General features: G+C 35.1%; 1 protein-coding gene across 2 annotated transcripts; it reads right to left on the bottom strand.

Moving 5' to 3' along the window:
* Positions 1-6,019: 6,019 nt before the first annotated feature.
* Positions 6,020-10,037, bottom strand: LOC133290517 (cell wall protein RBR3-like). 2 transcript variants are annotated; one of them, XM_061488607.1, is made up of 6 exons: positions 9,992-10,037; positions 9,677-9,828; positions 9,472-9,583; positions 8,383-8,497; positions 7,180-8,127; positions 6,020-6,530 (listed from the first exon to the last, which is right to left on the bottom strand). In XM_061488607.1, the coding sequence occupies exons 2-6, from the start codon at positions 9,801-9,803 to the stop codon at positions 6,297-6,299; spliced, it is 1,536 nt and encodes a 511-aa protein (XP_061344591.1). In that variant the 5' UTR covers positions 9,804-9,828; positions 9,992-10,037; the 3' UTR covers positions 6,020-6,296. The 2 variants fall into 2 exon arrangements, with proteins under 2 accessions (XP_061344591.1, XP_061344592.1); XM_061488608.1 differs by lacking the exon at positions 9,992-10,037 and adding an exon at positions 9,948-9,980 and having other exon boundaries at positions 9,677-9,870.
* Between the last annotated feature and the right edge of the window lie 1,768 nt (positions 10,038-11,805).

Raw genomic sequence — 11,805 nt, 5'->3', positions numbered from 1 at the left:
CATTGGCCCCATCACTTTACAAGAAATTATATCATATATGGAGATGGAATGATTTACGGACAACAACACGATCAATTAATAGGCATCAATCTTTGAGTTCATCAAGTTCTATAGGACATGGTTTACATTTTTACCCATATCTCGAGCTATACACCATGGATTTAAGCATTCTTTGGTGTTTTGAAAAGCTTAGAAGCAGACCTACAACTTTGATGAAGAAGTCGACTCATGATTCTACAGTTAAAAGACCGAAAACTGACCTCAAACATTCCGCAGTGGTTATGCGTTGTGGGAATCAGCATATATAGTCTTGGACCGTAAATTGAGCGTTAAAGTGTTGAGATATATAGTCCACATTGGTTGTATGTGCAACTAATGTAGAGTTTATAAGGCTTTGGGCACTCCCACTCTTTGAGCTAGCTTTTGGGGTGGTGTATCCCAAGGTTCTTTACATGGTATCAAAGCCCGTGGCGGGGGAAAGTACTCGACCGAGTACCCGCAGCGCAAAGTACTCGACCCGCCTCCTAGGCAATCACCAGGCTAGCTCAAGAACCTTAGGATACATCACCTCAAAAGCTAGCTCAAAGGGTGGGAGTGCCCAATACCTTATAAACTCCACATTAGTTGCACATACAACTAATCTGGGACTATATATCTCAACATAAAGTACTATAGCGGTACTGTCACGGAGTCTAAACCAGCCTTGGAGTTTCGATCATATTTAGAGATACAAACATCAGATTCAGCCATTTTTTGGTGTTTTGGAAAGGACCCTAAAAGGTGATCCAAGTTTGTACTAAAAAAAAAGGTGATCGAAGTTACTACCACAATGTTGTCACGAGATTTGGTTCAATTTCAATTTTTTGACATTTTCATGGGTCTTATGACTTGGTTCCATGATATTGGAATGAGAAGCGAAAGAAATACAGTAGCGGTGGCAATGGGGTATAGGTGATTGTGTCGCACCTCATACTGGAATAAACGCTGTTCAAAGTATACAGGTCCAAAACTTAATGTAGGTAATGATATGAGGTCATTGATGTTACTTGCAAGAACAAGTGCGCTGTTCATAGTTGTTATCTTTAAATTATTTTATTTTATTTTATTATGACTTGAATGAATATATGGAGTGTCTGATACTTCAGCGTTTTTAAGGAAGTGATGTGGCATAAAATGAAGCTAGGCGGTTTGATTTGTTTTATTATTTATTTGCCGATATTTGATACTGGATTGGAATGATATTATGAAATTTGTGATACACTTAGATTTTAAAGTTGAGTAATTTAAAGGCATTATATTATTATTTTAATGATTTAGAAAAATATTGAATTTTGAAATTATTTATATTACCACTATATTGCTTATATTATAATGTTTTACTTCGTGATGGAATTGAGAAATATTATGGAAGTTATAAATTTCGTGGTTGAATATTTGAAAAGTATTCCAACATTTGTGAAGTTATTTATAAAACTGTGATTTGCTTATGATTGATTTTGAGAAATATATTTACATTATGTTCTATGATTTTGAAATTCATTTTGGGGTAAGACTTAATTAGAACATTGTATACTAACAGTCATATATAGATGTTAGCCTTGGTGAACTATAATTTATTACAGGCGGGGAGCCTAGCATCGTTGTGATTATATTTTCAGGTAATGAGCCTTGTATTGTGATCATATTATAGGTGGGCAGCCTAATCAGGCGAGGAGCCCATGAATGTTATGTTGTAGTTCTGTCTGAGTATACCCGAACTTAAATATGTATATTATTTTGGTAAAGTCTTCATTTCCAATTTATATACATATAAGTAATTTGGATTTGACAGTTTGTTTTTAAGTCTTGTCATTTGATTTTATTAGCATACTTTTTGATAAAGTGCTAGTTTTGAAAATATTTAATTTGGATTGAAAGTTTACTTTTCAACCTTGCAGTTCGGTTTCATTCGTATATTATTGTGATAAGATATTATTTTGTGTTATTTTTATAAATTAATTTGGCAATTGAGGATTTCTCATATTTATTGAATTAAATATTATTTTATATGCTGCCACGTTCCGCTTGATATAGATCATATTGTTTACTCATTGACTTTTGTTTTAGTTGCCAAGGTCAACACAATTTGAGTCATCTTATCTCTGGCCACTAACCTGTGTTGGCCCTACAATAACTAGATTTGAATAATGCATTCTTAAAAGGTGACCTACGTTAGGAAGTCTACGTGGATCCTCCCTGTGGTTTTGAAAAGCAAAATTGGTTGGTGTGCAAGTTGAAGAATCTCTTTATGGTCTTAAGCAATTCCCGAGAGAATGGTTCGAAAAATTTACTCAAGCAATCAAAAGGAAAGGCTTGCTCCAAGCACAGGCCTATCATACACTCTTCCGCAAGCACTCCACGAATAGTAAAATTGCTATACTTATTATTTATGTGGATGACTTAATTATTACATGTGATGATCGTGAGGAATTGGATTCCTTGAAGAAGTATCTAGCATACCAGTGTGAGTCAAAGGATCTTAGAAACCTTAAGTATTTTCTTGGAATAGAGGTGGTTCGGAGTAAGTCAAGAATCACTATTACTCAAAAGAAATATATCCTTGACCTTTTGTAGGAGACCCCTGTGGATAGGGTTGGCAAAACAGGCCAACTCGGCTAGACCCGCCCTAACCCGTTTGCAACCCAGAAAAAAAATGAGTCGGGTTAGGATTGGCTTGAAAAAAACTGAGCCAGAAAACTCAACCCGAGACGGGTTAGGGTTGGCTCAAAAAAATAGCTAGCGAGGAGTGGCTCACGGGTTGACTCGAAAAAATGGAATTAGTTATTTTTATGATTTTTTTTTCATTGGCTTTATATGCTTTTCAGTTTTATCTCCCTACGTCGAGTTTCTTCAGCTGTGCCCATTGTCCCAATAGCAAAATCGAAAATCGATCATTGGTTTTCTTCGAAACTAGTTCTCATTGCTCATTCTCACTTCCCTTCTATTTCCCTATCTTCTCAATCTATTATGATTCAGTTTTCATCGCTCATTCTCACTTCCACATATCTTTCAGCTTTTACCAATAAAGAACGTTCCTCCAAAAAAAAAAAGGCATAGATCTGTTTTACCTGCTAATAGTAATGGGTGTAGATAAAGAGAAAGCCAAACCAAAAAAATAAATAGATCAACAAAGAAGTAAAAATATTTATGTAAAAAGTAAAACTCAAAAAAGAGATAGTGGGCGAATAAATCTTTGATGCTACTGTTACATCAAAATTCAGTGCATCTCACCAATGAGAGTATTACACATCATAGGAGAGAGAGAAAATTTGTCAGAGAAAATAAAACTTTAGCTGACATGTAATACTTTTATTGGTGAGATGTACTGAATCTTTGGTGCTACAGTAGCACCAAAGATTTGTTCATAGTGGGCATAAGCTAATTAGATATGAAAAGAGTAAAAGTGTAAACTTTGGGAAGCTAAAAGCTTAAGGAACAATCACCATCGTCGTTGCCATTGACGGCAAAGGTTGTGAAATGTATGACCACCACAGCTTTGCGCTAATCATCACTCTAACCATACACTAATCCATGTCCCAAAAGTTTCGCGCTAATAGAGTTAAAAGGAAAAATGTGGTAGAGTCTAAGAAGAGACAAAATGGGTGAAAGGGTCGCGACACTCAGAGGCAGAATTGGAAAGTGAAAGTGAATAACCCGCAAGCTGACCCGTTTAATCCGTGGGTTGGCTCGGGTCGAGCTGTCTCGGGTTGTCAGCTCATTTTTGTCAACTTAACCCAACTTATTTTTTTGTGGGTTAGGGTCCAATCCGTCGGGTTGGCTCATTTTTGTCATCCTTACCTATGGAACCTAACACTAAGTTGGGCATTGAAGATGAAAAAGAGGTAGACAGGGAATAATATCCGAAATTGGTTGGAAAATTGATTTACGTATCCTACACTTGACCTGACATTGCCTTCGCAATAAGCATGGTTAGCCAATTCATGCACTCACCTAGGAAGAAACACTTGAGTGTTGACCATAGGATCCTTAAGTACCTTAAAAATATCCTAGCAAAGGACTATTCTTTAGAAAGGGGTTTTAGAGGATGATTGAAATCTACACCGATGTAGATTGAGCATGTTCATCCGTCCGAAGATCTACTTCAAGCTATTGCACCTATGTATGGGGCAACCTTGTAAGTTAGAGGAGTAAAAAATAGACTGAAGTTGCAAGAAGCACTGCTGAGGCAAAATTTCGAGCTCTAACTCAAGGAGTTTGTTAGGGAGTCTGGTTGAGAAGACTTGTTGAGAAATTAAAGATCTCTTATATTGTTACAACAAAACTGCTGTTAGCATCGCTCAAAATCCTGTCTATAGTGATAGGACAAAACATGTAGAAGTTGACCGCCATTTCATTAAAGAAAAGCTAGATGGTGGAAATGTGTATGACGTACATTCCTACCAAAGAGCAAACACCAAACATCCTTACTAAAGGCCTATATAAACCAGCATTTGAAGATCTGATTGGTAAGTTGGAAATTATCAACATATACCTCCCAACTTTAGAGGGAGTGTAGAAAATCTAAAAATTGTTTCCATTAATTAAGAGATATTGTCAAATCCCTAATTGATGGGATTTAATCAATTAGGATCAGTTTTTTATTTCCATTTTATTTGGGATTGATTATTTTCCTTTTTCAATCACACAATGTGTATTTATACAGTACCCTTTCTTTTACAATTTGATTCAATGAAACATTTTCTTCTTAGAATTCTAACAGTTCAAATGTTTGATAAATTGAACAATTATTCTGCAGCAAATTGTCTCAAACGAATCTACATAATTCTGTAGCATAATTTCATATGTCAACTAGAACGGCTTACCAAATTTTGAAGCGAGCGAGGCTACAACTTTGTTGCTATAGTGGTTCCTGCTGTTACTATCCTCCAAACTGTTTATACAATCATCCCCTATTAGATTCACAAATAATTCTTGTCCATCAATTTCGTCTTTATATTTTCTATCCTTCGTTTGTATGGAATGGAAAATCATTATCTATTATGACTTTTAACTTTTAAGTAATTTCTTGTCAATTTTCCAAATCCAACAAACCAAAACGTCACTTGGTAGATGATGAAACTAGTTGTAGTCTATTTTATGAGGTATAAAGAAAAATTATAGGTCAGTTAAAGAAATGCATGAAACAACAAAAGCAATGCCTTTCAGTTTTTAAGCCCCATAATAAGCTGAAATTGAAATTCAAGAAAACTTGCTCGTGTAGATGAATTACTAAGCCCAGTTTTGATATGGTGATTCAAATATACGGACTAATTTAATATAATTTATCTCGGTCTTGATATCAACTTGGAATGGGTTTGCCTTGATATTATGGTCCGTTTGGATGAGCTTATGAAAAAATGTTTTTTATTCTTTGTTTATTTTAGAAATATTTTTTATAAAAGCTAAAACTATTTAGATTTTTGAAAAAAATATTTGGATTTTGAAAAACATATTTGATTTTTTTGACTTCTGTTTTTTTTATAAGCTCAAAAATTTTAGCTTCCAAAAAAAGTATGTTTTTGACTTTTTTTGTGACTTCTGTTTTTTTTTTTTAAAACATATATCAAATGGATTTTAAAGTAAAGGTATTTTTTTTTCTGAAAAAAAAAAAACATCCAAACATGCCCTAAATACACTTAGGAAGGGTCCATGCAGCTACGTTCTCTCTAATCTTTCCACCAAAAATATTTGTGTTTCTTGGGGAAGAGAATAGTTAGCTATTAAAAAGCTCTTTCAATACGTTCATTATCATTTTTCATCTCAAATTGAGGTTTGTAAACATTATTCTTTTTCATATTGTTCATGCTCTATGATTATGTTCAAGAGATTGTATGCTTTATAGATTGAATGTGTTTAAAATCCTAAGATTTTTTGCAAGATAAACTACAAAGTTTTAGATGCAAATTCCCGAGTTAATTATGAACCTTTCAAACAGATTTAGTGTGTAACAATTGAACGAGCTCATCAATTGGTTGTTCAATGTTCAGTACAAACAACCCTCCTGCCACAAACATGCTTATATGCTTTCCTACAATAAAGCTCATAAAATGTCTTAAGGCAGCCTCCAAATGTCTCAGAACACTCGTAGAACAAAGACAATCTACTCCTATTCTATAAATATTTGTGCTATTTGTTCTACCACATACAAATAAAGTGGCAAGAGTAGTGATGAATCGTGATTAGACCATCATATCTGGCTTGATGATTCTGATTCCCATTAGTCACATACTATATTTGATGAATGATAGGGGAAGAGTTTACCTCTCAATTCCAAAATCATTTTCTTCAATCTCACTTCCATCATAAGATATGGAGCTATTATTATTTACACTTGGTTCAGAGCTAGCAGTGCTGCTTGTTGCAAGTGGTGAATCAGAAACACTGAGAGTCCTGCTCTTTGATGAACTACCTGATCTCAAACTGCACATTGAAGAAGCTGGAATGCTTGTCACAATTGGGCGCAGATTACCCTGCATGCTTCGCCTTATGTCCTGTGGAAGAGAAACCAAAGACAACTTGTAACTTGCCTAATATGAAACCGAAATACATTAGTTGATGTTTACTTCAAAGCAGTGTATACATCAATTATTGTAGCATAATGTATATTACACATTTGAATTCAAATATACTCTCTACTTTAGTTTAAAACTGAAATATAGTTCACATACTCAGCAATCTTTGTCTTTGTCAACATTCTGCTGTAAATGGTAACGCCTTTCCAATATACCTCAAATGTATTATATATTTATGTCTATCTACTGAATCAATGAAATATAAACCTTTCTATTCCTTCTGTTACTCAATGCAGTGCAGGAATAAACATTTTTCCTTAAACTATCCAAACTTTCAGCCGTCATGTATTTATTGATTATGTTCATTAACTATATGAATATTCCAGATCATTGTAGAATTTTTTAGAACACGCGCATAGGAATATACACATCCCATATGTTATTGCCATATAGAGAACAGAAATAACTCTTGGAAGTTACTATCGTTTACTTCATGGCAGGATACCAAGGTTAAGCATATGTAAGCATTAATATGTTTCTCGCTATATTATACTCATCAATTAAGGCCTAAATTATCATTATTGTATTTTAGATAACAACATATGAGTAATGGAATAAATGAACATACCATATGCCTCATTGCCATATCTAAAGACTTCTTCGAAAGTGTACTTCCAAATCCAGAACTACCAGACGATGAAGATTTTCCATAAGAATTGTTTTGTGCAGAATGATGGTCTTCATGTTTTGGTGGTGCCAGTTTTCTCATGTTTACTACTCTTTCAACCATTTTTGTCCCAATTACAACTGGGCTTTCGTCATCACCATCAGTGAAACGAGCTCTACTCAAAGCATGCATGGAGAACTGATTACTGTGGGAAAACCCAGTTGAAGCCCTTCCTTTTGAAGGTGTGCTTGACTGCCTTCTAGATTTTCCATTGCCACTGGCATCGACAGAAGATGATCTAGAACTTGGTGCTCCAGGCCTACTCCTAGTGTTTGAAGCTGGTCTATCTGGCAATGATGTCTTCAAATTTGGAGGAGCATCAAGAGAAAAACCAGGCATCTGTGAGGGTTCCCAAGGTCTAGATTTTACTGATGGAGAGCTTCCACGTGACTGCACTGGATTCTTCGCAACTACCGGGCGTGCTTTTGATGCTGATGAAGGCCGAGTAGGAGGAGCAGATACTCCAAATGCCCTTGATGGGGTTGATGATCTAAGGGTAGGAGTTGCTGATCTTTGAGATGTCTTGGAAGCAGCCAAAGAAGGCCTTGAAGTAGGTGTTGAGGCCCTGGCAGTGGATCTTGTAGGAGTGGATGATCTCATTGATGGAGCTGTTGGCTTTGCAGATGTTAAGGTGGCCCGGGATGTAGGTGTAGAGGTCCTAGAACATTTGGTTGTTGAAGGTAATGTTGGCCTTCCAGATGGGGTTGAAGATCTTGAGGTGGCTGAGGTTGGACCCCCAGATGATTGTCTCCTACTACCAATGGTGGAAGAACCGAGTCCTGGCATTGTTACATGATGCTTAGAAACTACATTGCTTCTTGAAGCAGGTTCTGCTTGGATATTAGATACCTGCAACACATGATACACCATCACAAGAAAGTTGCAAGTGTTGTATTAATTAAATCAACTAGAAAAATAGAATCCATTACTACTAGTTGGAATTCAAAAAAAAACAGACAGGAGAAAACCCTTGTTAATTGAATCCAAGGTTTGGATACTGGTAGAGGAATTATAAAGCCAAAGTGTTATGCTGCATATACTATGTACATCAAACTAATTGATATGGTTCAACAGCATCCAAAAATCATATCAAATGGTTCTTACTCTAGGTTTTAAAGCTGTTGGACGAGCATTACGAATCTCCATTTCACCTTTTACTGGTATCTGTGACTCCTTCTCTAAAGTAGGAAAAAGAGGTGTATCGGGTGGCGTAAGAAGCCTGACAAAGAAAACTTCTTGTCAGTACGAAGGATGTAATTCTGATGGATAAAAATCATAATGCACTATAGAAGCAGAAACAAGGAATGAGCTAAAATACATACGGTATGACTCCATTGCACATGTGTGTATTATGCAATTTGGTTATTTTCAGTATGAAGGGTTTTCAACTGCTATAGAATATCATAGCAGAGAAGTCCAAATTAACTAAACGACCATTATTATAATGTGCAAATAAAATTCAATTCATTTCTGATTCCTCCACTGAAGGTTTGCATTTGAAATCAGCATAGATTTATATTAAGGAGTTCATTGATTTTCTTTTCCAGGAATATGATATCAATTTCAGAAGAGGAGACATGAAAAGTAAAGCTTGATGTTAACTTACTTCCTTTGGAGAAAATACTCAGCAGTAAGCAACATAATCAACTTCTACATTAAAATAGGAAATCACCAAACTCCATTGATTGCAAGGAGAGTTTGATTAAGACAAATAAAATATTTGAAAACGAATTAATTATCAACCATATATCATGAATAACGATAAGAACAAGAACATTCTCTTCCTAAGGAGTATCAGGAACATTCTCTTCCTAAGAGGTGTATCAGGAAATCACCAAGTTGGAAGTTGGAACTAGATGTGCGGCCTGAAATTGTCATTGACAAAATTGCAAAAACTTCTCTGCCTAAGGAGTATCGCATGTGGGGACTGCTCAAAAACAACAATCATACACTTCAATCATTCTAAAATTTGCAACTTAAATGACATTTCACTTCATTTTTGTGAAAGCTTTCAACTAGACTAGAAGAATTTCTCCCACACCAGATTATATAAAAAAACGAAGACTCAACAAAACTTAAATTTAACTAGAATTCTCTTCTGAATCCAATTAATTTACAAGATCTATATACTCACAGTCACAGAGAATAATCACACACCCTCATCAGCAATCAAAAGTTACAGTCCGAAATTACCATTCATAATCAGACTTGTCATTCTCTGAATTCAAGAACTCTTCAACACCGGTCTTCCTTGGTGGCACTACAGATATGATCTTGGAAATCGTAGAGCTCCCACGATTGGATTCTGTAGTAAGATAACATAACATAATAAGGCATCATTTATTAGAACATAACAAGAGCCACACAAAACATGAGAAGAAGAAAAAAAGAAACATACCCAACTTGGACAAATCAAGTTCCTCTGAGTTTTGAAGAAGGAGAAGGTTGTTTTTCTCATTCTCTTTCTCCCTTCTCCTCATCTCAAGGAACAGAGCGAGCTCCTCATCTCTCTCCTTCATCACCATTACCTCAGCTTCTCTCTGGCAGCTTCTGAAGTTGAAGAAAACAAAAAGGATCAAACTTTGATCATCCCTTCAAGCAAAAACAAAGCACGAATTACCAAAGTCTCAGTCTTTCTATCAAAACATGAGGATTAGAGAGCTAATTACCAAAAGGGTATGGTGGAAAGGCACTAAAACAAGGATCTAGTAACCGTTGTTGGATAAAAATGCAATGAAATAAATAATGGGGTCAACACAAATTGGCTCCAATAAGCTAAGAACTGAGCTAATGTTTGATAGAGAGCTGAATCACATAGAAAAGTTAATTTGGTCTTTGATGTCACAAGAGGAAGAAACTCTTTGTGTGTTCGATATGTTTGATGGTTGATGAGTTTGCATTTACAAGGTTGGAAACTGTAGTTACAGTTGCAGTTGCCGTGCACCTTTGTCTGGTTGCTACTCATACGTTTGAAAACGCAAGACAAGAAACAAAAACATTTGAATTCAATTTATGGGGTTTATTTAATTGTTTCACTGACACAAATTAATGACTTTTCTTCAAATATTTTACTTTAATCATTTTAAATATAAAGAACTAAAGTTTGTCCATGTGTTTTGAGCTTAATGACGATGCTGCCACTCCTAAGAATTTGAATGGTAGAAAAATTCGTAATAAAAAAGGTATGATATGTAACCAACATATATTAAAAGGTGCCAAACCTATTTAGTAAGAAATGTATCTTAATTCGATTGTTTCAAATTTGCTATTTAATAAGGATCAATTAATTTATTTGTGTCTTACTTCTTTTTGGGTGTGATTGTGTTTTTTTATTTGTTAGCAGAACTTGCCAAACGACAGTTATTAAATGAGGAACCTTTTATTTTGAAACATATAAGGTATTATCCTTCTAAAATAAGATTTGCCTTGGCATTAATAAATAATTATACACATGAAAAATACAAGTGAATTGCAATGAAACAATGAAAGAAGAAAACAAAAGCAGAGGTTTTGTCTTGTTAGTAGTAGCTTAAAAAAGTCTCAATCACAATAACTTCTGTCCTTATTGCTATTTCTTTACTAGGCATTAGGCAATCGGTTGGTAATTTAAACGACTATAATTGTGCTCAATGGCGACAAAACACGCTTAATGTTGTTCCATATTAAACCATGTATCACTTCAAATCAAATACATATGAATTTAAATGCTCCATTTCCTTTTTGGTGTTCTCAACTACCCAAGAACGTGAAAGTTGCATGGGAGAAGTCTCCTGATGGCTAATAATAATAAGGGGAAAAAATATCATTTAAAAGGACACAAGTGGCACCACTAGGGATAGTCTAGTGGTGTTGGGTGTGTTTATGGTGTATTAGGTGTGCGGTTCGATTCCCTGTAATGTCCACACACAAAAAAGGACACAAGTTGTATCATTTTAGATGATTTACACAAAGTATGATCGGTCATATTTTGTGTAAATCTGAAAAGCTGCTCTCTTTTTTTCTCTCTTCAGTCACATCGCTGACGTGTAAAGTGAAAAAAAGCAACTTTTCAGAATTACACAGAGTATGACCGGTCATACTTTGTGTAAGTCACTAAAAGGACACAACTTGTGTCCTTTTGAATGACACACACTAAACCCTAATAATAATAATAATAATAATAATAATAATAATAATATGTGTTCGGTACTATTGAATCGAATAAGGACGCATCAAGAGTATGCGTTCAAACATATCTAAGAGATAGATATTCGATTGACTTATAGCCAACACTCCAATCATTGTGCACTATCAATGGGTGTGTAGCCAAGACATGGGAATGTGCACATTGTTGGCATTAATAATAAATAGATCAAAAGTGTATACATGAGGTCTTTAGCCTTTTATTTATAGGGATTACCTCTTGGGTTTGGACTGTTAAGATTTCCCAATTGATGTGAGATTTTGCCTCTCACTGCTAGGGATATGGATCTGATCCTTTGATCTTTATCATATTCTATTGTTGAGATATGAGTGACATATATTCTA

This window comes from Gastrolobium bilobum, unplaced genomic scaffold, assembly GCF_033153095.1.
Source record: "Gastrolobium bilobum isolate Gb01-03AN ecotype WA unplaced genomic scaffold, APGP_CSIRO_Gbil_v1 utg56011, whole genome shotgun sequence".
Classification (NCBI taxonomy): Eukaryota; Viridiplantae; Streptophyta; class Magnoliopsida; order Fabales; family Fabaceae; genus Gastrolobium; species Gastrolobium bilobum.
The sequence above is the reverse complement of the archived record's forward strand: the minus strand, read 5'-3'. Positions and strand labels throughout refer to the sequence as shown.

Coding starts and splice junctions, on each gene's coding strand:
- LOC133290517 (XM_061488607.1), bottom strand. CDS start 9,803: ATGGTGATGAAGGAGAGAGATGAGGAGCTCGCTCTGTTCCTTGAGATG. Junction 8,498..9,471: donor GACAAGTCTGATTATGAATG/GTAATTTCGGAC, acceptor TTTCTTTGTCAG/GCTTCTTACGCCACCCGATA. Junction 8,128..8,382: donor CAACAGCTTTAAAACCTAGA/GTAAGAACCATT, acceptor CATGTGTTGCAG/GTATCTAATATCCAAGCAGA.